We start from the raw sequence: 25294 nt of genomic DNA, 5'->3' as shown, positions 1-25294 counted from the left end.
ATAGTCCCAGCTCAAAAAGTCATATAACAAAACCAAATAAACACTTTTGGAGGCAAATTTAAATGCATTTTACTGATTGTTTTGCTAAAATTACATTAGAAAGATACTACAAAAGCTTGAGTATTTATCTTATAAGAAACACTAAGATATTAATAAACTACGTGTATGGTTCATTCTTTCGACCTACCAAAGTCTTTTTTTTTTGTATAGTTGAAATACATATTCTTTATTATATTCATTGATAGTTCATAAATAATGAATTCGGTAAAAAAAAAAAAAAAAAAAAGTATGGCTACAAGCAGTTTGTAAAGTCTCCCTCAGACTTAGGTGTTTCATCTATAAAATTCTGAATTCATAAGATAGGTTAAACAAGGAATAAAACATTTCCCGTATATTTCGCTTCTTTTCATGTATCGTGCTATCAATTTCATATTCCGTGCACTTTGTACTTCCGAGCGGTCCCAAAACTCCTTAGGTTGACTAAAAGATCGACCTGTTTGTTTCATTATTTTCCTTAATTCATCTAAAGAATTCGAAACAGAGAGCAAATGATGACTCGTTCTGAAGTACATTTTGGTTTGTAGGGGCCTTTCATATCCTTTGTCTACTAATACTACTTTGGTTCCCTCTTTTTTCAGCTTTTTAACAATAGCATGTATTCTGTTTTTGTGTGCCAAAGTCAATGATGCGTCATTTGTTTTTACTCCTGTTTTTATTAATTCCTCCACTACAATATAATGTCCCTGTTCACATGCAGCCAGTAAAGGGGTTTTATTTTTAATCCTTAGATTAACATCTGCCCCAAATGTTATCAATCTTTTAATTATATCCAACTCTCCCCTTTCACATGAAATTATTAATGGTGTATAGAGCCCACCGCTCAGATTGACATTAGCACCCATCTTTATCAATTCTTCAACCACATCTAAATGTTTGTTTGAACAAGCAGTAGTAAGAGGAGTTCTGCAATGTTTGTCTAAATTGACACAAGCTCCCGCTTTTACTAACTCTTGAACAATGGAGAAATTACCTCTCGCACATGCAACTATAAGTGGAGTTTCATATTCATTGCTTAGATTTACATCAACACCTGCTTTTATCAACACCTTTGCTATACTCAAATAACCATTGTTACAAGCAATTAATAAGGGCGTTTCATATATATCCCTCAGGTTAACATCAGCTCCATACTTTATCAACTCCTGAACAATTTCTAATTGTCCTTCTCCACATGCTGCTGTCAATGGTGTTTTACATCCGTCGTTTAGATTTACATCAGCTCCAGATTTTATTAAGACATGAACTATACCAAGATACAAGGTTTGGTAGTATTTGTAGATATCTTTGCAAGGAACTAGTTGGGGTATTAGTGAGGCATATATAAAACCAAAGTCTATACCCAAATCAATCTTTTGTTTTACTACACTCGTTTCTTCTCCTTCACATGCAATTGTTAATGGGGTATTTATTGTATCCCTCATATTGACATTAGCCCCCGACTGTATCAACACCACAACTACATTCAAATGACATTTTTCACAAGCAGTTGTTAGTGGCGTTTTATATTCATCGCACAAATTCACATCAGCTCCCCCTTTTATCAACTCTTCAACCACATCTAATTGTCCTTTCTCACATGCTAAAGTTAAAGGTGTAAACATTTGGTCTCTAAGATTAAGATCAGCCCCAGCCACTATTAAGTTTTCTACTAATGTTAAATGATTGAGATCACATGCAGCTGTCAGTGGTGTTACTTCACCGTTGCATTGATTGACATCAGCTCCGGCTTTAATCAACTCCTCAACTACATTTAAAATCCCCAAGTCACAAGCGGCAGTCAGTGGTGTTTCATTTTCACGCACCATATTGACATCGGCTCCCATTAAACCAATAAATTCCTGAAGAACAGGCAAATGCTTCAAAGTTTTATTCATGAAGACATTATGATATCCTATATTTTTTATTTCTCTGACCAAACGTTTGCAAAGTGTTGAATAATGTGCCTCTTTCAATTTTATGCACAAGTCATTTACACCATTTCGCATATAAGCAGTATTTGTTCTTGCAATGCCTGTATCGCTTTTATGTTCAGATTTATCTTTTTTTTCTTTTCTAGATGTGCATGTCTCTATTTCGATGTAGTTAGCAATATAATCACTACTCATGACTCGTAAAATAAGTTCGGGATATTGAGAGCCAAAATGATATGCTATGATTTCAAACATCGAGTCGTGTTCGAATGTAAAACTATTATCGCACTTCTTTGTGTAGGTTCCTTCCATTTCTGACAGAGCGTCGATAAATTCAAACGTATCAGTCGTATTTTTTACCTTACATTTCTTTAATACTTCGTATTTTATTTCACTAAACATATCAATACCACTGTCCTCATTCTCAAGATTCTCTTCTGACAATTTGTTTTGATTTGCCATCAAAAGAACCAGAGAAACATACTGCATCTTGTTTTCTGTTTTCATTTGCTCGACCTCGTTCAAGATACAGAGAACTGGTGATCTAAAAAAGTGTGAGCCATAAAATCTCAACTCTTCTCTCTGTGAGAGCAATTTACACAGGATTGGAAACATTTTGGATGTTTCTGGCAACTTTTGCACCAGAAGCACATAAGCCTCTAAATTGTATTTAACCAGTAGTTTACGTCTGTCTTCTGTAGTTAGTGCGTTCGAATCATCGCTGAACTGGACAATGTGTTTTTCCTGTGACATGAAATGTGCTTTTGATACGATATCGTTCTTGAACACTGCTTCCCGACACGTCATCAAAGTTTTCGTTTCTGACATTGTAGGATCTTTAATTCGATCTTGATATTTTTTTAACTTGTTAAATCCTGCCTTATCTAAACCAAACACGCCTAGCACATCGTCAATTATAAAAACCTGCGGATTATCTGGATCACAGAAAGTTTCAATATCCTTTATGTCTTTTATTGGTAATATCTGATACCCTTCCTTTTCCAATGTAAGAGCGATATGACGGGCTGTTGCCGTTTTACCAGATCCCGGGACACCAACAAAGGTTACATGCGTCTGCTTTCTGACCTGATCAAGAATTGCTGGAAAGTTGTGAGTTTCTACGAACAAACTGTCATCTTTTTTCCATCTTGATACATCTCGTTCATAAAGAACTGAAAATGAAAAGAAATTCTTTAAATGCAACAATGTGGTTTTTATTTAAAAGCCCAACAATTTAGCAAACTCAAGGAAAATTAGATCAAGTTACGCACAAAGTCTAATCTTATGATTTTTTAATCCGAAACTTCTATTTCCAATTAACGGTTATCTCTTGTGAAGCATATGAAAATTGTTTTTCTGTGCGTTTTATATTAAGGCCAAGGTCATTTGGATTATATTATTTTTGAGGATTGTGTGCTAGTTCAATGTCACAAAACAAGATATTTTACTGCAATCATTATCGTAAATATTGAGTTAAAAAGACATTTATTGATGGATGGAAAACATTGAAATTCTAAAGTTGCTTAATATATACCTCTCAAATTTTTTGGAACGCAGGTATTTTCAACTCTTTTTGTTTCTTCTGTATTAAAAAAATAAGATAATACAATTTTTTGCTTCTTTTCTAATTTTGTTATCAAGAAAATGGTTTTCTTTCAATAAATTCAAATTACTTTCATTAGTTAATCATTTTCTGTTATTTATACCTGAAATATCTTGAATTTTTTTATCTAAATCAAGTAGCCGTTTGATGTATTTTGATTCCTGTTCAGGGTCCATCGAACATGTAGAAATATCAATCACTGCAGTTTCAAACACGGTCGATGACGATAGGGATCTCTCCAGCTCTTTAACTATTTTTAGAATATCCTGCCATTTTCTTTTAAACTCTGTGTCTGAGACAGATAATTCAGATTTGTGTCCGTATTCATTTCTTATTAGCCGTATTCTTTCTATGTTTGCAGAAACACTTCTATCTGTTGGTGATGGAACATTCCCCCATCCATTTTTATGCTCAGGAATTCGACATATATTACGTAGCACAGTGTAAAGCAATGATATATCAAAATTGTCATAGATTTTGCCATGAATGAGCTTTTCCTGTTCTGTGTTGATTGGGCACTTTCTGTGTTTTGGATGATTAGCAATAAACGTTTTAACATTTTGTGACAACGCTAAAGGTGGTATTTCGTTCGTGAGAACAGCTCGCAGAACGTCGGTGCAGGGACCCAATGTCATCCGAGCTACACGAGCAAGGTTAGTGGTCTGTTGGGTTGATGCGTACTTTGAGAGATACATCCTCTGACAATTATACCTGTAATTATGATTGTTTATGACAACATCAAAATTATTAAAATAATAATCATTATATCTGTAAAAGTGCTTTGACTAATAATTTTGCTGTTTTCTTTGCAACAGTATTTTCTTTTTATGTTTTAACAATTATTACTTTTAATTTTTTTATCAAAACCATTTTACATGGTTTTTTATGAAATGTTAAGCTCAATATGCGGTAGACACACTAGTGTGATATTTTGTCAATATTACACTCTGTATTCTTACCAGACTTGACGTCATAATGAAACAGTGCGTAGGTTGATTGACGTTGAATGAAAAAGTAAAAATAAAATAATTCAGTTGAAGTGTGGAGTTTATTTAAAGCAGTTAATGCTGTTTTTTTCTCATCAATTGATACAAATATGTTCAAAAATGAAATATTTGTTTGTTAATCTTAAAGGAACTTTTTTTCCATGCGTAAAGTTGTTGACGTCTTGCATTACATTTGGTGTGCGGGTCACCATAATTCTAATTTTTAAAAAAAGACTGAGGTTTAAGGAAATACGTAGTAAAACATGTGATTAAAAGAATTTCATGATTTGCGATGGTATTTGATTTTTCATCCAGCTTGTGTGTTTTATCCCCTCGCCAAGGCTTGGGATATACAAATCAATATTTAACCAGTGCAAATCATAAGAAATAAAATATAATGTTTAAATAACGTATTCGCGCTGCATTTAATAGATGTTTCTGCTAGGTAACAATAAATATTTAAGATACCATAAGATGCGCAACAAAGAAAGCTTTAAGTTTCTAAATCATTAACAACCTCCAAAAAGGAGTACTACTTCAAAAATGGAGTTTTTGGCCTAATTGTGTTAAAACGGCTTTTCTAATGTTAACAAAGTAGGAGTTGTATCCCTCAGTGCTAGTAAAAGCTTATAAATGGGCTCCAAAAAATATTGTTTTTAAAACATTTTTGAACGTTTTAGTGTCAAATTTTGGAATATGTTTATAACTATTTACTTGCAATACGTAAGATCAAAAGTAATTGACTTTTTAACATTGATTGTTCACAAATAAAAACGCTCGAGTATGCTTATTTCTCATAGTTATGTTAAAGTATATTCTCCATGAAATCATTAAAGTAAAATCAATTCGTATATTTGACGGTTCTTAACTGAAATATAATAGTGAAAACAATAAACTTAAATGCAATTACCTTTAAATAACGATTACATTCCATGAAAAACACATACATATCAATTCGTTTGTACCGTCTGCACATCAAACTTCGCCGATGAATAACTTTCTACATTATAAATAAACAAATAAACATGTATTCTGTGCAAATAGTCAATATGATTTGTTTTTATAAACAAATTAGAACCTTGCCAAGACATTCAGTACTTTACAAGTTTATCTTGCATTGATCCCACGATTTCATATAAAATTTGCAGTATTTTGTAAAAGAGTGGATGGGTAAAGTATGAAAAGGGGATGAAATGCACTTCCGTTGATTCATTTTTTCTAAAGTCCGATTTGTCTGATTAATCGGCTGCTCGCAAAACAAAAAGGAACAAATTGTTTAGCAATATATGTTATAAACAGAAAAGAAAGAAAGCGGCAACTCGTGTACTTTTTTTCAATGAAAGCATTTTGTTTTCTTTTCGTATATCATGATCAGTGTGAATAATTTGACAAAACGAAATGGTTACTTATGCCAGTTAGATACTGTATGGTTTTTAACCGTTTGATTGACAAGAGAAAAATATTACATCACACTAACTTCACTAAATGAGTAAACGATGATTTATATAAAAAAAAATCTAGCAATTTAACATTGAAGTATTTACATCACAAGGGGACTTCTCCTGAAACAAAGGACCATATGGGAACGTACAATTATGTTGGAAAATGTACCGTTTCGTAATGAAAACAGGTTTGTTTTAGCGTATATCAATTTTAGAACGTCGACATACCAAACGGGAGGAATTATTGCGCCAGTCAGTAACAATGTGGCCCTGAAGCGTCCGAATGAAAGGAAAACAGCTCCCTTCACACTAACTTCAAGAAAGTAGACAATAAAAATGATTTACTTAGAAAATTTATTTAAGATCCATCTTTGTTAATTCATACGTCCTCAAGACGTGTTCCACATTAACGTTCTTAAAAGACAAGTTAACAAATTTATTAATATAAACAGTTGATAGCAATATACTCACACAAACGCCTTTAAGAGTAATTTGCCTTTGATAAGATTTTTAAGCACTCAATCATGGCGATTTTAAATAATATTAAGCTAACTTCTTAATGTCCCTATCATATTAGTTTGTACATTGAGTGATCTAGGACTATGGAATATCTGGCAAAAATTTCCAAATACGAATAACACACTATGTTATCCTCTCTATTTCCAATAGCATAATAATCACGTTTATTGTTCAATACATGTACCATACGTTTTCAATTGGTTTTACCTTAGAGAATACGGTTTTTAAAACTTTAAAGGTTCCGAATTTAAATCTCCGTACGTCTTAGATATTTAAATCATTTAAATGGTTGAAGTATCTTGATATATGAGATCCTGCATACAATTATCGCTGTAATTAAATTGCAAATCTCAATAAACTTTAAGGTGGCATGTTCCTTAACAAAGTATCAATGAATACCTTTAACTATTGTCAAAATAGGACAAAGTTTATTTTATTCCGACGGACACATTGTTCAAACCTGCTTATCAAAACGAAAATGCCTTGATCAGTTTTGTTTTTTTTGTAAAAGGAATAAACTATCAAATGACTTTCAAAAAGTAGAATCATGATAAAAGATAATTCTACTGTAACGAAAGGTTTTTTTTAAAGATTCATTGTTAGTTCTTCTATCTTATATGTGTTGTTTGTACATGACCCGGATGTCCGCTTAGAACTAAACATTTTAAGAAACAATGATATTTGTTTCAATCATATCAGTAAAAGTATAAAAAATATCATGCTCACTCATACTTACCACATGCATGGACACAAGCCTATCGTATAGTTGAAAGAAGTCTTTCTAGTCTCTAATCCAACATGGCGAGTCCTTAAATTGATGGTTGATATATGCATGTGACCACGTGATAAGAAAAATGTATCTGATTAGCTGACATTAACACCTGGTGGTTATATCTTGTATAAATCAAAGGTAAATAATTCAGTCATACTATAAGCTAATCCAATTCCAGTCATTTCCTTGTTAGTTGATAACATGTTAAAATATTGGAATTTCCTTGCATAAAAACGAAACACAAAAACACTTACGTTTTGCTACAAATTGTCAACAACCATGTTGATCGTTTATTTATTTCAATTTTTAATTCATGTTAATTGTTGATCATTAGTGTAAAATCTTTATTCAAATATCGATACATGTTGTAATATTATATTTACAGGATGTTTCAACACCCAAATTCATTGTTTCTTAATAGCTTAGTAGGCCTTAAAAATCAAACAATTATGAAAATGTATACGTTATTACCAAGATTTTGTAAATTAAAGAACGCGTCATAAAATATATTATATTTGAAACATGTAACTTTGCTATCATTGGTTCATATACGAATCAAAGGTACAGCCGGATTCTATAAATGACAGTAAAAATTAAGTTAAACTACTCTAACCTTGTAAAAACTTTCATTAACCAAGTAATAATTATAATTGTAATGTTATTGATGAAAATGTTACAAATGTGTTGCTGTTTGTGCCTAAGTAGGTGTACGTAAATCTAAACACCTTGTATTAACTTCCTTTTTTACAATATTTAAGTGGAAGTGTGCACAGTAAACATCAACAAGTAAATATTTTTACGCGTTTCAAAATGCAAAACTCGTTTAATGCAATAAAAATACTGTGGAATCCCTAGATTTCGCAGTGGCTTATTTTTCGTGGAATTTGTGTTTACCTCTAATCCATTTCTTTTTGTAGGTATAAGAGAATACACGAAAGTAAGTCCTCATGAGCCTGTAAATGTTAAACAATTCACGAAATTTGGCCCTCACGAAATTTAATTCCACGGTAGTTTGTGTTCTATTGCCGCGTTAGGACATATTCAGCATTTATCAATGGATGTTTGTCTTTGCCCGTCAATAGTTTTCGTTGCAATATTATTCTAGTGTACAAATCGTGATAAGATTTGGAATGTTATATTTGTTAGTGCGAAAAAGAACTAAAACCTATAGTATAGAGGTATTGACCTGGGTTGTTATATGCTTTGCCTTGGGCAATATTTCGTCCTTCGATGGCTAATATGCATGTAATCAATGTTGACCAAAACACAGAAAACATTTGTTTTACTTTATTACAAAAATCAAGATAAAATTAACTTTCCTCAGCTCAACATAGAATTCACGAGTTATATTTTGTGCAAAACTGGAAATGGACATTGATGGTAACCTAACAAGAAAACTTAATGATAAACACTTCTTTTATGTATTTTTATAGTCAACTTTCCTTGCTAATGTAGCAATATACCTTTATAATCTGCATATGGTGTTTTCGTCTCTCAGTTAATTCGATACGCAAAGGCAAGGATACGACAAAGAGCACACGGCGGGTGTGACCGGTCAGCAGAGGATGCTCACTCCTCCTACGCACCAGGGGCCATAAAACTTAGACGAGCTTACTTATGATCTAAGTCTCAATTTTAATAAAGGAACATATAGTGGACAAGTGAGACTGAGATCAAAAGTGAGCTCGTCTAAGTTTTATGGCCCCGGGGCCCGATCCTACCTTTATCTTTTTGGAGGTCCCGTATGCTCTGCTTTAAATTTGTGTTTCGTTTTATGGATTTTTGATATGGTTGACGGTTTGTTATTGCCATTTTTTCATATCCCTATTATTCTTGAAATAGAACGGTATTCAGTGTTTTGACGCTGGCCGTTGGAAATGTGATATTCAACCTAATTCCCAAAATCCTTGTTTCTATAATGCTAGCAAACCGCCGCATTGCCAGCACACGACTGTTGTTTAGTTGGCTTGAGCTAATGGCTATTATGATGTCATCATCTTTAAGAATGGCAAATGTTTATTTACGTCACCGTTTACGAATCTACGAATCAGAAACGATTTATTAAAATGTTGAAATACCCTAACTAGTCAATATCAAAAAAAGTTGACTGGTCAATATTTTTAGGGCGAGCCAATTTTTCTATTGATAACTTTTTGTCTACTTAGTATTATATAGTGAGAATATACATGTACTACGGAGTTAAAGAGCATGCATTGCTATATTTTGTAGTATATGTTAACGATATTCGAAAGGGCGACGGATCAGTGACCGTATGTGGCAACGCACTTTGAAAAAATTACGCACTTTGAAAAATTGTTTCAAAGTGCGTTAAATTTTGGACAAAATCAACGCACTTTGAAAAAAAATTTCAAAGTGCGTTAAATTTTGGACCAAGTTAACCCACTTTGAAAATTTTTTATCAAAGTGCGTCATAAAGGTACATAAACATTTTTTAGTATCGAGACACTTAACGCACTTTGAAAAAAATATATTTTGGAATTAAATTCCTAATTTGTTGATAGTATGATGATTTGTTAACGCTAATAACGGGGGGGGGGGGGGGGGGGTAACCAAAGATACAGGTCAATTACCTGTGCTTCATTTCATTGATTACATGAAGGTCCCCCAACCCTCTTTTTTCCTTCCAAAACATGTTTAATTTGATATTCAGCAACTTAAAGTAAATGTAAAAATCGGAAAAAGAAATACGCTTTGTTGTAAATTAAATACAGTGATATTATTGGTAATCATTTCTTGGTATGTTAAAGAATCTATAAGCGTTTCAACATAGACCCTCTTTTCAAATTCTAATCAAATAAATTACTTCAATAAAAAAAACTCCATGCACATTGACAAACATTAAATTATCATAAACTTAAACACTGATCCTCTAATAAATCATATTGTTTTTGATAACCATAACTAACTTATCCTTTTTTTAATCATGTTTGTCTATAAAGCACATGCAATTGCAGACAGTTGAAATATGTTATACATTCTCTCCATTATAAATAAATAAAACAAATTTCGTTTCTGGCACAGCACAATGTACCAGATAATTAGTAAGTTTGCTGCATACACAAAAAGGAAAATGCAGTTGCTAAGATATGCAGTTATTGTCATATTTGGATAATTCAAATCTCCCTAATTGTTCTATGTAAATTGTCAAGCTGCGTAAGCTTATGAGAAAAGGAAAAACTTCTAATCTAGAAACTGTTAATAAAGTTAGCTGAGAATGCAGTGGATTCTTTCTAAAATATACCCCATTAAGCTACACAAGGTTAAAACAATTATTTATTGTATCTAAAATTGAATATTATTTCGACTAAACCCTGAACAATTTTTTTTTAAAGTGCGTTAGTATCGACGATATCAACGCACTTTGAAAAAAAATAATTTTTTTTTCAAAGTGCGTTGACTTGGTCCAAAAATTAACGCACTTTGAAATTTTGCGTAATTTTTCAAAGTGCGTTGTAACAACCGTATCATTCCGAAGATGTTTAGAAAATAGACTAACCGCAAAATTTTACTAGTTTATTCTATGTTAAATGTAAAAAAAAATCTGCGACTTATTTTCAAATCCTTTGTTGATTTTCTGTTTGTTTCTTAAAATAACATAACAAACGTTGACTGTAATTTTGCGCATTATTGATTATATCCGCCCCCTTGGGACAAATATTCTGCACTTCGTTTTGCGTCGGGTAACATTTTGTAACATTCGGGTAGATACAAACAATGTTGCCCTATAACTCAATCAAGTGTTGTATTTAAATCCTGTTGATGTATTATTCACAAATCTTTAATTTCAAGCATTTTGAAATAAAGATTTTTGCGGAATATCTGTAGAAACCCATGGATGAACACCAATGACAAAATGAGACAATTATTTCGTGTTATTTTGAAAAATTTTATCCAAGTAGCAAAATTGTTCAGTGCTAATTATTTAGGACACCACATGTTGATTTTTCATGAAAAACAGCACTCATTTTTATTGCTAGACCACTGCTTTTTAATGACCAAACATGTGAATTAGCTATAAAGTAAGGAAATAATGATAACCAATATAAACTGTGAAGGATATAACCTCATCTCTTTTACTGATATAGAGGTGGTGAGGTGCTGGCGAATTTGATAGCGTCGACTGATTTGGACTCAGTAGCTCCGGGTTCCAGTTTGTCGTTATATCGCTATCATTGTAACATTGAGCAAGTTACTTTATTCTTCTTGTGTACTCTCTCCACCCAGGGGTTAAAAAAGTACCTAGCACATAAGACGTGCTGGCTATGTGAATGAAAATGCAGGCACGTATCATCATTTTTGAAAGTGGGGGGGGGGGGGGGGGCAAGAAAAAAAAAAGGAAATTAGGTATTTCCCAAAATCTTCAAAATCCTAAACCGGGGGGGGGGGGGGGGGGTATATAACTTCAATTTCAATCCAAAATTCCTTATTTTCATATCAATTTTTTACATACTCCCAAAAAAGTGGGGGGGGGGGGGGGACCAACTCCATGATAATTCAAATTTTTATATGTAGATTTTAAAAAAATTGTTGTTGCGAAAAAAAAGAAAAAAAGTGGGGGGGGGGCTTCTCCCCTGATGCTACGTGTCTAAAATGCATTAACGCCGTAATTTGACAGTTCTGCCTCTATGCTCCCAAGAAAGTTGAGGAATGTACATGTACATGTACATGTCTAATCAAGGTATAATCTGCAAGGCAATTTACTTTGCATGAGGAAATATACACCGTTATCTTTTTTTCATTTTGATTAAAATATATCAATCTATAATGCTTCTCTACATTTGATTTGCAACTTTATGCAAAATGTTTTACATTAATTATTTAGGTTTTTGAACAGGGTTCTCTGCAATCGATATTTATCAGCGTGTTCAATAATAAGTGGTCTCAGACCTACTTATTGTTGCTTTTAAGGCTTTTTTCCATTTCTTATTCATGTATTTGATAACATGATATTCAAAGTTGGTTTAGTTTGATCAAAATTGATTCATTTAGGAAGTATCTACAAAACAATGTGGATGTTTCAAACTTCCAAAGCCCTATGGCTCCTGATCAATCTCATTGTCCAGTGTTCCAGTAATCTACATCCGGGCTTTTCTCGACTTGAACATGGACACCGGCTGGACGGAAGCGTAATCAATTCCTTCCCAGAATTCAGTTTTCTGGACTGTGTAACAGAGTGTTTAGTTACTCCACGTTGCGTATCAGTTAATTATTTCAAAGGAGCTAATTTTTGTGAACTGAATTATGAAAAGAAAGAGATGGCAAATATTAAGTTTCCGGAGAGTCCTGGATGGGTTTACAGCGAAAAAGGTCACTGGCCAAAGGTTAATATTTTATTTGTTTAGTTTTTGGGGTTTTTTTAACTTAACATGTTTGATATTACCTTTTACCTAGAAGAAATTTGCGATACCCTTTGCAATACATTTGGAATACATTTTGCGATGCCTTTAGAATACGTTTTGCGATACCTTCTAAATACATGGTCAAACTTGTTAAATTGTGAACTAAATAAGATTTTATTTCATTTTTGATTGCCATTCATAAAAAGCTTTACAAATCCCGGTGTATTTTTCTTTTTATTTTGGATTTCTATTCAATGGGGTTTTTTTTAATTTTTTCATAAAGTTTGCATATAGTGTAATACTGTTCTACAGAGCAACAAATTTTTAAAGTATATGTACACTTTACATACTTCATAAAATGTAAATGTCGAATTCAATAATAAAGAACGCCAATTGTAATATCAAGCACTATAGTTTACCTCTATATCTCAAATTATGATGTTGCCAGGCAATTTTTCACTTTATATTTAACGCTCATATATTAATATGATAAGGCTGCTTTGCGCATGTACATCTGTAGTATGCTTCCTGTCAGTGTGTCACTATGTATTTAATGCTCATCTTCTTTTTTCATGGTACACAAGGGTTTATATAACGTAAGCATACTATGCCGATATAAAGCACGGTGATTGTTATGCAGAAAAAACTTAAGATAGCAGTTATCGAACTTTCGATCCTAAAACCATCTACGATGAGAACGTAAGCCTTATTCGCTACCATGCTTTAAGGGGATTTTATTGTAAAAGGTTTTGATAAACTTTTGAACAAATTAATTAAACATTTATCAAAAGAATTTTTACATATGAATCATTGATAAGCTTTGTGATTTGACGTTTGATTAAAAATGCTAAACAACGCGAGTTTTCTCGGAAAGGACCATCATGTCAAATTTCTTGGAAACAACAGGAATGTTTGTTGATTGTACATCACCTTGATTAATATATTATCAATTAAAATCAATCAACTGATAGAGCAAATGCTTTCTTTCATAATAGTTATTTTTTAAAGGGACTAGACAACACTCAAACGTCAGAGCTATTAGGCAAATCAGTTCAGTACAGTAAATAGTAGTCAGGGTTTCAAAAATAGCCTTCAGCACGTGTACGTAACACTGAACCCTGACTACTATTTAGGCATAGTACATGCACAACACACTACTAATTTATAAATAGTAGTCAGAGTTTAATGCATAGATAAATTCAAATATACGTTGATAAAAGCTAGTTCTATGTAATTTGTTCTACAATATCCACAAATGTATTTTGAGCAGATATTAAGCCGCTATTAAGTAGTTTGAAAACTACTGACCGGGTTTAAGGTCTCACACAAGGAAATAGTTTGAATAAATGTTCTTTTATAGCTTTAATTAAGTTAATTGATTTATTAGACTATCAGCATAAATTATTGTTAATGAAGAGAAATTATTGTTAACTGCTTCGAGAAAATTTCGCATTAAAAAACAGCGCCATATGCGGCTTTTAAGAGAGAACATTGATAGCAGACATTTCTACCCCAAATACGCGTGGGTTTAACATGTTGACAAACAGACTTAACACCTTTTAGTTAGTTGCATCCTGCGTATATAAAGAGATAGTGTGCTATTCAATTCAGCTTGACAATTTCACCGAAGAAATAATAATGAAGTAATAGTAAATCAGTCCAAAATCAATACTCTAGGCCTAAAAATGGATGCCAAAAAATTTCAAGGAAAAAAAACAGAAAAGAATTTGTTTCTTTATATATGTAACTTAAATTGATAAGGCTTATTTTGATTGGCTATTTCCTTGTGTAAGACTTAAAAAAGAGAGAAAAGTTACTATAAAGTATGCATTTAGCTTGGTTAACATAGAGGAATAGTCTAAACAACGACCAAACCCAAATATGTACACAGCGGTCTCTAACAAAAGAAATGCGAAGTGTCATAACTTGATTAACTCTGATACTAAACTTTATTCATTTGACATTTGACCTTCCCTAATTGTCAGTTTCTGTTAAAATACTTCATTTGTCGCTCTTTTGATTATGTTTGATTTTGCAAACGTTATTGACATATTTTTTTTTCTCTAAAGCGGATGATACATGTTACAAATGCATGTATGTAAGAAGCACAACCATCTTTTACGATTATGTTCATTTTTAAGGTGGCTCACTACACTTTGAAATATTTTCTCAAATCAGCAGAGTATTACTTGATTATAATAGATATCATAATGGATAAGAAGTATTTAAGTCAAATTGGCAAAAAATATGCAAATTTGGATGAAAAATTACATTTTCAAAAATTTTACTCAGTAAGCATGAACAAAAGCTCCAGGCGGATTCGAACTCATGATCTGCGGTTCAGAAGCCCAATACTTTAACCACTGAGCTACGACAATATGCCCTATCGAACGATATATATGTAAACAGTTTAACAAAACATTTAAATCGCCATCTTGTGCGTAGTGTCTTAAAAAGTACAAGTCTTGTGTAGTGAAGTACCTTATCTGTAACATGTTATTAAACACCAACGTACATCATTTATAATAAATGGTCATGATTTTTATATATTTACATTTTCCAGTGTCTTCGCCTGTGATAACACTACATATCGATTTTGTACTATATAACCCATAATACAAATGACGCCAAATCGAGGCGCCAGCGGGGTTTGCTTATTTATCATTTACATATACAATGGTACGATGGCTTACAATTATATAAATATAAGTAATAAAAAATCATTCTTTGAATATTATGAGGTGATAATTTCGATCAGGGTGTGATCAAATCTATCATAAAGCCCTTCGGGCTTTATTGGATTTGATCACGCCCCGACCAAAATTATCACCTCATAATACTCAAAGAATGATTCCTTATTCCTTATTTAAGTTTTTTTAATCATTTCTTTAGGAACTAGCAGGTGTATGTTCTAACTCAAACTGCAGCCTCCACGAGAAATGTGTACACAACAAATACACAAAGGAGACACACTTTAAATGTGTTATTTCAGGTATTTTACTATTGTCAAGAAACACGAGAATTGATTTTTCTCAATTTAATAGAAAAGTTCGTTATTTTCACACAAAAGCAAGATGTACCACATATAATATATGACTCAAATGTCTTGTTACAAAATTTCAAATCATTACAGTATATTATGTTCTTCATTCTAAAAACGCAATTCATTGTGATTAAATACTTAAGTAGTTGATGTAGCAGGTATTTATTTAACAAACCTGAAGTATCAAAATATTATCATCATCTTTTTTTTACGGTGCAAGCTGTTTAATATGTAAAAGAATGCGTAATATCGTTAGGGTATTTTTTTCATATCGGATTTCGTCAAATTTGAATTCAAAATAGTTAATGATAAAATAATATTTTCTATCCAAATTCATGAAGACTGTGGGATACCAGATATAACAGGCAACACAGATTTGTCTCAAACAAGACGTGAGGATGCCATTGGTATACACAGGAGGATACACGCCTCGTGTTCTGAAGGGTACTACCGAACTGGTTCAGGACGACTGACCTGTCAATCAAACGGAGAGTGGAAATACGATATCCTGTGTAAGGTTGAAGACGGTAACATACTACAAGAGGCCAAATGGGCCACATCGCTCACCTGAGCAACACCGGCCTTATATGGGCGTTCAAAGGATATTGTACAATATGGCCCTCGGTAGATTAACCAAAATTGATTATCCGAATTTTACACTCATTTTTGCATATACTTAATCTTTGACTTTTATGGAATACCATTTTTACCGAAAATAAGATTATATGCAATATAAATAACTAAATTTTCAGTTGGTATTCACAGTTAACTTCCAGTTTTCTTTATTTAACCCCCCCCCCCCCCATCACTTTAAAAAAACGATTAAAATACATGAGAGCAATGAGAGCATAATGTTACATTTTCTCCCTCCACTACTTACTAGTTATTGTATTTATTTTTAAAAATCCTATGTGTGAAATAAAAAGGTGTACCTCAATGCACCAGAATGAATTTGCTCAATTCCTCAAATTAAAAGCATTGAAAAATGTCATTGGCCTCCTCCATTATAAACGATTGTCGTTTACCAGGCATGAATTCATTTCGTAAGACATTTTTATATCCTTACAGATGAATAAACTTAACTCAAAAAAATGTTGTTACATATGTTAAAGACCTATAATTCAAATCAATGTATTGGCAGGCATGTCGCTCTATTGTACCAAGGTCAACCCATTATTTTCATCTTTATTAAAGAACAACAAATGTCTACAAAGATAATTTTTAAGAACAACGCTTTTATCCTCATTATAGTAATGTGTCAGGACTATAGAAACTGTTTAAAAGACTTCGTTTTTATTTGTAATCTAAAAATTATCAAAAATTTGTGTAGATTTTATGCAATTCATCGTTTAAGAAGGGACACCAGAAAGTAGTTACATCATATCATCCTTTTAGCAAGACATTTCTATTGATCAACCAAAATTTCAGCGTCAGTCATAAAATTATAAGCAAGATACATAGCTTGGTTTGAGTCATGTTTTTGTTCACATGAGTTTATTACATTCAACTTAAGAATTTTAAACTTGGTATTTCCTATTCAGCATAGCTGAATTTAAAATATAAACTCAGCAGGCCTCTCATACCCATTTTTGGTACTGGGGCCTGGGCTAATGGATTGGGAAAATGCGACGTTTTGATAAAAATTCGGCTTTTTTTTTAACTTTCTACGTACAGTCCCCTGAACAAAAAACTAGGGTACCGGTATACTGATAGGATTTTTTAAAAATTAATATATTTTTTTTAATTATTTTTAAAACTGGGAACATGTGATATAACAATGAGAAGGAAAAAAGTTTATTCATAGAGTTTTATACAAGTTTCTTGATGAAGATGTAAAATTTCCCAAAAGGTTTTTGTGTAATTACTATATACAATAGCAAAGAAAAAAATGAAACAGTTTATCAGAATTTCAAAAAAGTTATTTTATTTGTATTAATGTAAAATTTAATTTATTTGTTTTTGTATTTATACCTTTAACAAATGATAAGTTTTTTGATTGTGTAAGCTGAATTAAGTATTTATAAAATTAGTCTCTGTACTTTTGTGTATTTGGGGTATTAGTCTCTCCCTCTGAACCACTTAATACCGTTTTGTAGAGGATCTGTTTAGACAAACATTTTTATAACAATTTTAACATTTATTGCAGAATTATAAACTATTAACAGCTTAGCAACTAACTGTAATATCAGGATTAAAAGTATTAAACATCGTTTTTCAACTACACTGTCACTGAGGAAATTCTGGCTAAGTTACCGATCACAAGGAATAGTTTACAATGCGGTAGATTTGCATATCTTCACAGTGTTTTTATGACTGCTGAATATACATGATATATATTTAGAATAAGTATGGATTTCTTTTAGTTAGATCTTTTATTTTAGTCAATCTTAAATTGGGAAGAACACACTCAATTTTGGGGGAAAAAATATGCCTTTTTCACAATGGGAATTGGGCCAAATATCGGCCCCATTTAAAGAGAACCGAGAGGCCTGGCTGAATGAAAGCATAACCTCAGTTTTGTGTACAAACATACAGTAGCATTGTGTGCAAAGCTCTGTATCTTGCTTATAACTCGAAGCTTGACTCTCAGATTATAATAAATAGAAATTTTAAACAGTTAAAACAAGAGAAAAATGCACTAAAACAAAGAAAAAACATTTTATTTCTCATCATATATATATTTATGTATTTCTAGCAGCGGGAATAATCTCCGTTTAGATCGAAATTGCTGACCATCTTAATAAAATATGTTGCATTAATCAACCCATACGTAGAGATCGTACCGAATAACATGTACCAACATAATGAATATTATTTTTTTATGTTGTTAGTGCATCAGATTACATCAGGTACATCTACACAATCAGCTGTCTGATTTACCGGTGTATACGTAATAATTGTAATTTCTAAAATAAAGACGATAGTTCCACTTAAGTCAAAACAAAAAGAAACTAAACATGCTAAACGAAAATCAAAACAAACTAAATCCACCGTCACAAATGAAAATGTCAACGCATTGATATATTTCACCTCAATTTACTTCACATAAACGGCACAAATATATTTTGGAAGTTTCAAATATTCCCGTCGCACGTAAACTGTGGCACAACAAACAAATTCATTTCATTTCAAGATGGCTGCTTCTAACATAGAATGGTTTTTGATATATGAAATATCGAGCCCGACGTTAAACTGATTGACCCCCATTCTCTTTGTCTTATTATTGTTTTCGTAAATTACTCAAGTTTGAAACAGAATTAGCCCTTAAGTTTAGCAATTTATATTTTCCTTCCCCTAAGGACAATTTATGCTAAATTCCGTTGAATTTGATTCAGTAGTTATTGAGAAGAAGATATTTAAAAATGCACCCCCCTTTTTCTACAGGTTTTCTTTGAATAAAGATCGGTCTTTCATTTCTGCAAATTATATTTGCATACCAATAAAGATGTTTTGAGCCAAATTTGGTTGAAATTGGCCAAGCAGTTTAAGAGAAGAAGTTCAAAGTGTAAAAAGTTTACAGACGGACAGACAGACAGACGGGCAGACGGACGACGGACAAAATGTGATCAGAATAGCTCACTTGAGCTTTCAGCCCAGGTGAGCTTAAAACGTAATTTTGTGTAAAAAAAAAAATGATAGCAACATACCTGATAGAAGAACTATTGAAAAAATACATACCAAACAATAATATCGTTATATTATTAATAAAAGATTATTAAAGGTAGCAAACGAGGAATACAACATTCACTGCAAAAATGAAAAACGGGATAAACAAACACAAATTTCTTTTGTGAATATAAAAAAGGTTAACATCCAAAATACGTTATTAAGTAACAGTTGAAATTGACATCCCAAAACAACAATTGTCAACCGACGCGAAGCGAAGGTTGACAATGATATGTTCTTGGGGTGTCAATTTCAATTGTTATCCTCCCAAACAGGCATTATTTATTTATCATCCTGAATATCTTAATCTTAGAAAAACTTTACTGCTTTTATAAAGAAATGACGTGAATTCTACGGCAAACCGTACGCGCATAATTTACGCGCATGTAACAATTCGTTGTGTTACCCGTTGCCAAGTGTGTTGCTAACGCTGAGGGTAATAGTATACAGTTATTGCATGATGGTGAGGGAAATATGAAGATTTATTCCCCCAAGAAAAATCATTTTTCCCGAGGGCTATTTCTGGAGGATTTAATCTTCATATTTCCCGAACATTCATGCAATAAAAGTTTTATTATACCGAACAACAAATGATTATACAACATACGTCGATTTTCAATAATTTTTCGACTTGTCGAAAGCAATACCGTCGTGATTTTTGGAGTTTTTTCTGATTGTCTATCTTTGTTTTCATAAATTCGAATCAAATATAGTAAAATTGATTTTTGTAGCATTAAGAGAATTTAAATGATTAAATATTTTTGATTTTATCATATTTGTCAACATATTGGCTTTTTCATACCTTTGGTATGAAAAAACCCGAGATTTCCGATGAGGTGAGACATGATATTTATTCCCCGGGAACACGATGTTTTGTCGCCTGGTCACGTGATTGTCTAGAATCAATCAGATGTCGTGTTATATAGAATATTCATATCGAGGTATAATAAAATGAATTAGCAACTGCGTCTAAACCAATCAGATTTCCGGTTTTAACATAAAAGTACAATAATATATAAATAGTGCCTGTTTGGGAGGGTAACAGTTGAAATTGACACCCCGAGAAAACCTTTGTCAACCGACACCAAGCGGAGATTGACAATGGTTTTCGAGGGGTGTCAATTTCAACTGTTATCCTCCCAAACAGGCACGATTTATTTTGTTATACTGAATGTCTTACTTTTAAGAAAACATCACTGCTTTTAGATAGGAAAAACGTGAATTCAAAGGCGAACCGTATCATAAAGTTTGATTGCATGATTTTCGCGCATGTAACAATTCGCAATGTTACCCGTTGCTAAGTGAGTTGCTAACGCTGAGGGTAAAAGAACAGATTATGAACTGCGTCTAAACCAATCAGATTTCAGTATCTAACATGAAAGTATAACAACATCATATGTTACACAACATAAGAAGTACATGTAATACAACAGAAATACATTTTCAATATCATTTGTGAAGATAAAATAGCATTATACCTCAATATGATTATTCTATATAACGCGTGACCTTATTGGTCTAGAGAGTCACGTGACAAGGCGAACAAAACTTCGTGTCTCCCGGTGAATAAATATCATGTCTCACCTCTTCGGAAATATTGGGATTTTCATTCCAAAGGTATGAAAAAGCCAATATGAGAATACGATGTTGACAAATATTAGTAAAGATTATTTTAGAAAACAAAATACAACAACCTTCTACATTAAAACAATAATCATTGGAGAATTAACACAAGATCGGAGATAGTTAACGTTTTGATACATCATTTTGAATTCGTCTTCGAAGGTGTATGTTTCGGTAAATGAAATAATATATTTAACCATTTTAAAGAAATGTGAGCATACTCTCAAGGTTGATGATTGTTTTTTAATTTATAAAATTGTCTTGATTAAGGATTTTTTTGCATGCTTTATCAGCGATATAGTCTTGTATCTAAATGAGTTTTAAAGCTGTTGTCAGTTTAAACGATATATATATTTACATTATCCATTATCTTTGCCTGTGATAACACTAAGTATCGATTTTGTACTATATAACCCATAACTTTAAATGACCCCAGCGGGGTTTGCTTATTTATATTTAAAAATTTATTCGTACGATGGCTTAAAATTATATAAATATAAGTAATAAGGATTCGTTCTTTGAATATTATGATGTGATAATTTCGGTCGGGGTGTGATCAAATCTATTATAAAGCCCTTCGGGTTTAATTGGATTTGATCACACTCGACCAAAATTATAACCTCCTAATACTCAAAGAATAATTCCTTATTCTTTATTTAATACATGAGGACAGCCTGATTAAAAGTGATTGTTTTCATCTTCCGTGACATTATATTACAAAAATAATATCAAAAGAAACTTGATTTTTTTATATTAGGTTGGAAAAAATACGGACAACACATTTATCGTCTGGCTACTGAAAGAAAAGCATGGAATAGTGCTAAAGTAAGTAAACCAAGTAGTCAGTGATAATAAACTAGAACATAATTGCAATATGAGAATAATATATTTGATACGAATTTTCATAGATATATTGTGAATCTAAAGACGCTTATCTAGTAGAGATTGACTCCTTGGATGAAAATACTTGGGTTTTTGAAAACAGTATTGTTCCAAACCTGCCCGGTAAGTCATTTTTTCTGTTTCAAAAGATAGATAAATGTACATGCAATGTAATGTAAGAGTCAAACCATTAAATGAAACTCTCTAAGCTTAATTTCAAGTAAAATCTGTTTTAACACTGATAGAGCGAATAAAAATGTTTTGTTAATAAATTGCTTTTACATCATTAATTGGATGCAACTATTGCTAGAAAAGTTCATGAGCATAATTAATTGATTAATTTTCGGTTAAATGTGCAGACGTTCATTTTTTTCTCTTAATGTCCTGGGGGGTTTTTTCCGCTGATACACACGTGTAGATGTACGCACTTAAAAATACCATAAACGCACGATTCAACTTTGAAAGCGGTCGATTGCGTACAACTCTTCACATTTACAAAATCATTAAACAATATTGATTTTGATTAACAAAATTTTAAATTCCAAGATTTGGGTAATGTGAAAAATTATTCTTCAATGTATGGGTTAGTTCTTATACCTATCTGTTTCTTTAATATGCAGATTTTAAAGCATGGAATACTTATTTTCTTAAATACCTAATGCCATAATTGCAACGATGTATATGAACAAATTCAGTATTGCGCATTATTGCGTTCTAAAAATCAGAAACAATACTATATTTTTCAAAATAATTTTGTCATTTAATGCTTTTAATTTCGATATTTTTAAGTTCAGTCTTGTCTGTAAATGTGAAAAATACCTCAGAATTTTAGTTTTATTATTATTGTAAGTTAAAATTGATAGACGAGCCACTGGAGTAACCACAACCGTGATCTTTAGATTGCGGTGTTTGCTTATACATCGTTCAACGTTTGTGACGTCAAGAAAAAAAAAACATAATAAATATCAATTAATAAAAACCAAGAACAACTTTTGAGCACCTGTTTGAATTACATATCATGTTTTATTCTTTTGTTTTACGAACAATTTACCAACGAAGTTGATATTTAATGTAAATAATCATTTCGTTGTATTTGAAAAAATCTATCATAAACAATAATGTGCATATGTTGTCTCCTAGATGACTGCAGTATTTGGGGTTGTACAGTATGGATTGGTGGAAACGATCGAGAGAATGAGGGACATTTTGTTTGGAGCAGGGATGGAAATCCAATAACTTTCACAAATTGGGACAGCAGCAATCCTGATAACTATAATGGGAACGAGGACTGCATAGAAATGAGACATGATGGGTCTTGGAATGATAGGCAGTGTGATCATCTGACGCTTTTTGTTTGTGAAAAAGATATCAATTAGAGTATCCAATGCAGTTAGTAGAATATATTTGCACATTCAGTAACAAAAATGTTCGTACCAATATTTTTGCTTACGTGAAATAATGCATTGAAGACTTTTTAGATAGTATAACGGCAATCATTTTGAAATCATTAAATTTTAACATATGTATCCTACTTACACACATAGCAGCCTTTCAAAACAGGAAAAAATTCAAAATCATAAATCTGTAATAAATATCTTTATTATTAAGATATATCATTATTTAAAAACAAAAACATCTTGTTTTTTGTCTTTTTTTGCACGCTCCGAATTTGCCGAGTGTTTTCGATTTACTGTACCAGTTATCGGCTTCGTGATAATAACATAGTAAAATCCCTGTACTTGTTGATTTTATTCTTTGCAAAATTTAACTTGAATTATGCCCCTTGTGGGGTAAGACTAAAGGTCGTAGGGGTTATGATGCATAAACAAACTCATAAAATTATTCGTTTGTAATATACGGTAATACACAAAATCGTAGACTATTCAATGCATAATTGTGAAATCGACCGTTCAACTGCGCTATGAATTTCCCAGAATTTTGTGATTTTTTTTTATTGTTATTTCATGTTTTATGTAGTGATATTATATGTCAAATCAAAGAAGGGATATAATAATATATCACAAAGGGGTTATGTTCTATTTTTAATTTGTTACCTTACTTCCCCCACCGCTGAAAGTGCAAACATGTAAAATCAGCGGTAAACATGGATCGTTAAGCTCATGTTTAAAACATATTTAAAGTTTCATGCAGACTTGCTTTTCTTTATTCGAAACAGACGACTGAATTAAAAAATCGTGGCTAGTCGCATGCTATTAACCGGAACTATCAGTTTAGACGATAACTGGGCTTAGCCGACAACTGGTACAGTATCAATACACTTTTCACATTTTTTACTTCTTTTCTAAAAGCACTGGACCAAACTTAATCAAACTTACATGTAATTCAAAGCATCCTTATGGGAAGGGGATTCTAAATTGTTTAAATAGAGAGCGTAATCCTTTTTAGAAGAGGGATGATTGTAAAACAGTGGTATAGGATGTGTGTGTCTTTAAAATTCTTCCCCTCGAGAACCACTGCACTAGAAATACAAATATTTACATCAAAGCTTGTTTCTTTAATGAAGATTCTAAATTGTAAAAATCGTGACCCTTCGACCAGGCGGGATTCAACGTTTACTTTGGGGCCCCAAGTGGAGTTCAAAGTTTAACATAGAAATATATATTATTTAAAAATGTTTTCTACAGTTTGTGAGATTACTGTGCAAGCATCCTAAGATAGTAAAGATTCTAAATTGTTAAAGCCAGCCAAAAACAACGGAACACTACTGGGGTTTAAAATAGAAATAGTATTTGCTAAGAAATAGAATGTTACAAGGAAGTTGTTCAGGTGTGCGATGTGACCCATGGGCCTCTTGTTTTATCATCGCATTTCTTTTACAGATAAATTTCTACGTGCATTCATTTACGTTTAAAAAGCTTTATTAAGAAAAAAAAACAGGCTTTTTTTAACTGGGTTTTCCAAAGGAAATATCCGGTTAATAAAATAGTGAAAATGGAGGGCTGCCCAAAGAGTCCCCATATACATGTAGTACGAATAACTCCTCCTGCAGTTTTTAGGATAGGAAGTTGATGTTTCGCAGATCAGTGTAACATATCTCAGAGATGTGCAATTAACTTGGAATTTGATTGTTGACATTTTATTGTTCCTCAGCATATTGTCAATATGGTATCCTGTTGTACAGATTACTCATCGTACACTTTTCAAGATAGAAAATTGATTGCTGTTTTGTAGTTTTTTTTTTACAAATATTAAAGATGTGCACATTACTTGGATTTTAATGTTTGATAATGGAAAAACTGTTACCGGTTAAACATAGTATTTTTTTCCGCATACAGGGTATCTCATTTTTCTGGATAGGTAGTGTTTATCGTTATATTTATGTCATTACAATATTTGACAATAATGTATATTTTTTAACTTTTAAGAACAATAACAATTCCAAACAGACTAGTTGGTTTCAAAGTAAT

The 25294-nt window shown here is 32.1% G+C and overlaps 2 protein-coding genes across 6 annotated transcripts; one reads left to right on the top strand and one right to left on the bottom strand.

Annotated features, from left to right (window-relative positions):
- LOC105321274 (uncharacterized) lies at positions 1 to 7349 on the bottom strand. Of its 4 annotated transcripts, none has more exons than XM_066084384.1 (5): positions 7257 to 7345; positions 5470 to 5559; positions 3677 to 4284; positions 3505 to 3552; positions 1 to 3142 (listed from the first exon to the last, which is right to left on the bottom strand). In XM_066084384.1, exons 3-5 carry the CDS (start codon positions 4266 to 4268, stop codon positions 333 to 335), a joined length of 3450 nt encoding a protein of 1149 aa, XP_065940456.1. In that variant the 5' UTR covers positions 4269 to 4284; positions 5470 to 5559; positions 7257 to 7345; the 3' UTR covers positions 1 to 332. The 4 variants fall into 4 exon arrangements, with proteins under 4 accessions (XP_065940456.1, XP_065940452.1, XP_065940448.1 ...); XM_066084380.1 differs by lacking the exon at positions 7257 to 7345 and adding an exon at positions 6230 to 6472; XM_066084376.1 differs by lacking the exon at positions 5470 to 5559 and having other exon boundaries at positions 7257 to 7349.
- On the top strand, positions 4138 to 24763 carry LOC105335012 (aggrecan core protein). 2 transcript variants are annotated; one of them, XM_066084396.1, is made up of 7 exons: positions 4138 to 4226; positions 12303 to 12634; positions 15545 to 15644; positions 16037 to 16207; positions 21742 to 21809; positions 21893 to 21989; positions 23007 to 24763. In XM_066084396.1, the coding sequence occupies exons 1-7, from the start codon at positions 4202 to 4204 to the stop codon at positions 23240 to 23242; spliced, it is 1029 nt and encodes a 342-aa protein (XP_065940468.1). In that variant the 5' UTR covers positions 4138 to 4201; the 3' UTR covers positions 23243 to 24763. The 2 variants fall into 2 exon arrangements, with proteins under 2 accessions (XP_065940468.1, XP_065940464.1); XM_066084392.1 differs by having other exon boundaries at positions 16037 to 16222.
- Positions 24764 to 25294: the final 531 nt, after the last annotated feature.

Source organism: Magallana gigas, chromosome 1 (assembly GCF_963853765.1).
Source record: "Magallana gigas chromosome 1, xbMagGiga1.1, whole genome shotgun sequence".
NCBI lineage: Eukaryota > Metazoa > Mollusca > Bivalvia > Ostreida > Ostreidae > Magallana > Magallana gigas.
Note: the sequence above shows the minus strand (reverse complement) of the source record. Positions and strands in the feature narration are given on the sequence as shown.

Coding starts and splice junctions, on each gene's coding strand:
- LOC105335012 (XM_066084392.1), top strand. CDS start 4,202: ATGTCATCCGAGCTACACGAGCAAG. Junction 16,223..21,741: donor CCTGTGTAAGGTTGAAGACG/GTAACATACTAC, acceptor TTTTTATATTAG/GTTGGAAAAAATACGGACAA. Junction 21,990..23,006: donor TATTGTTCCAAACCTGCCCG/GTAAGTCATTTT, acceptor GTTGTCTCCTAG/ATGACTGCAGTATTTGGGGT.
- LOC105321274 (XM_066084376.1), bottom strand. Junction 3,553..3,676: donor AAAAATTCAAGATATTTCAG/GTATAAATAACA, acceptor TTTTTAATACAG/AAGAAACAAAAAGAGTTGAA. Junction 3,143..3,504: donor CGTTCCAAAAAATTTGAGAG/GTATATATTAAG, acceptor TTTCATTTTCAG/TTCTTTATGAACGAGATGTA.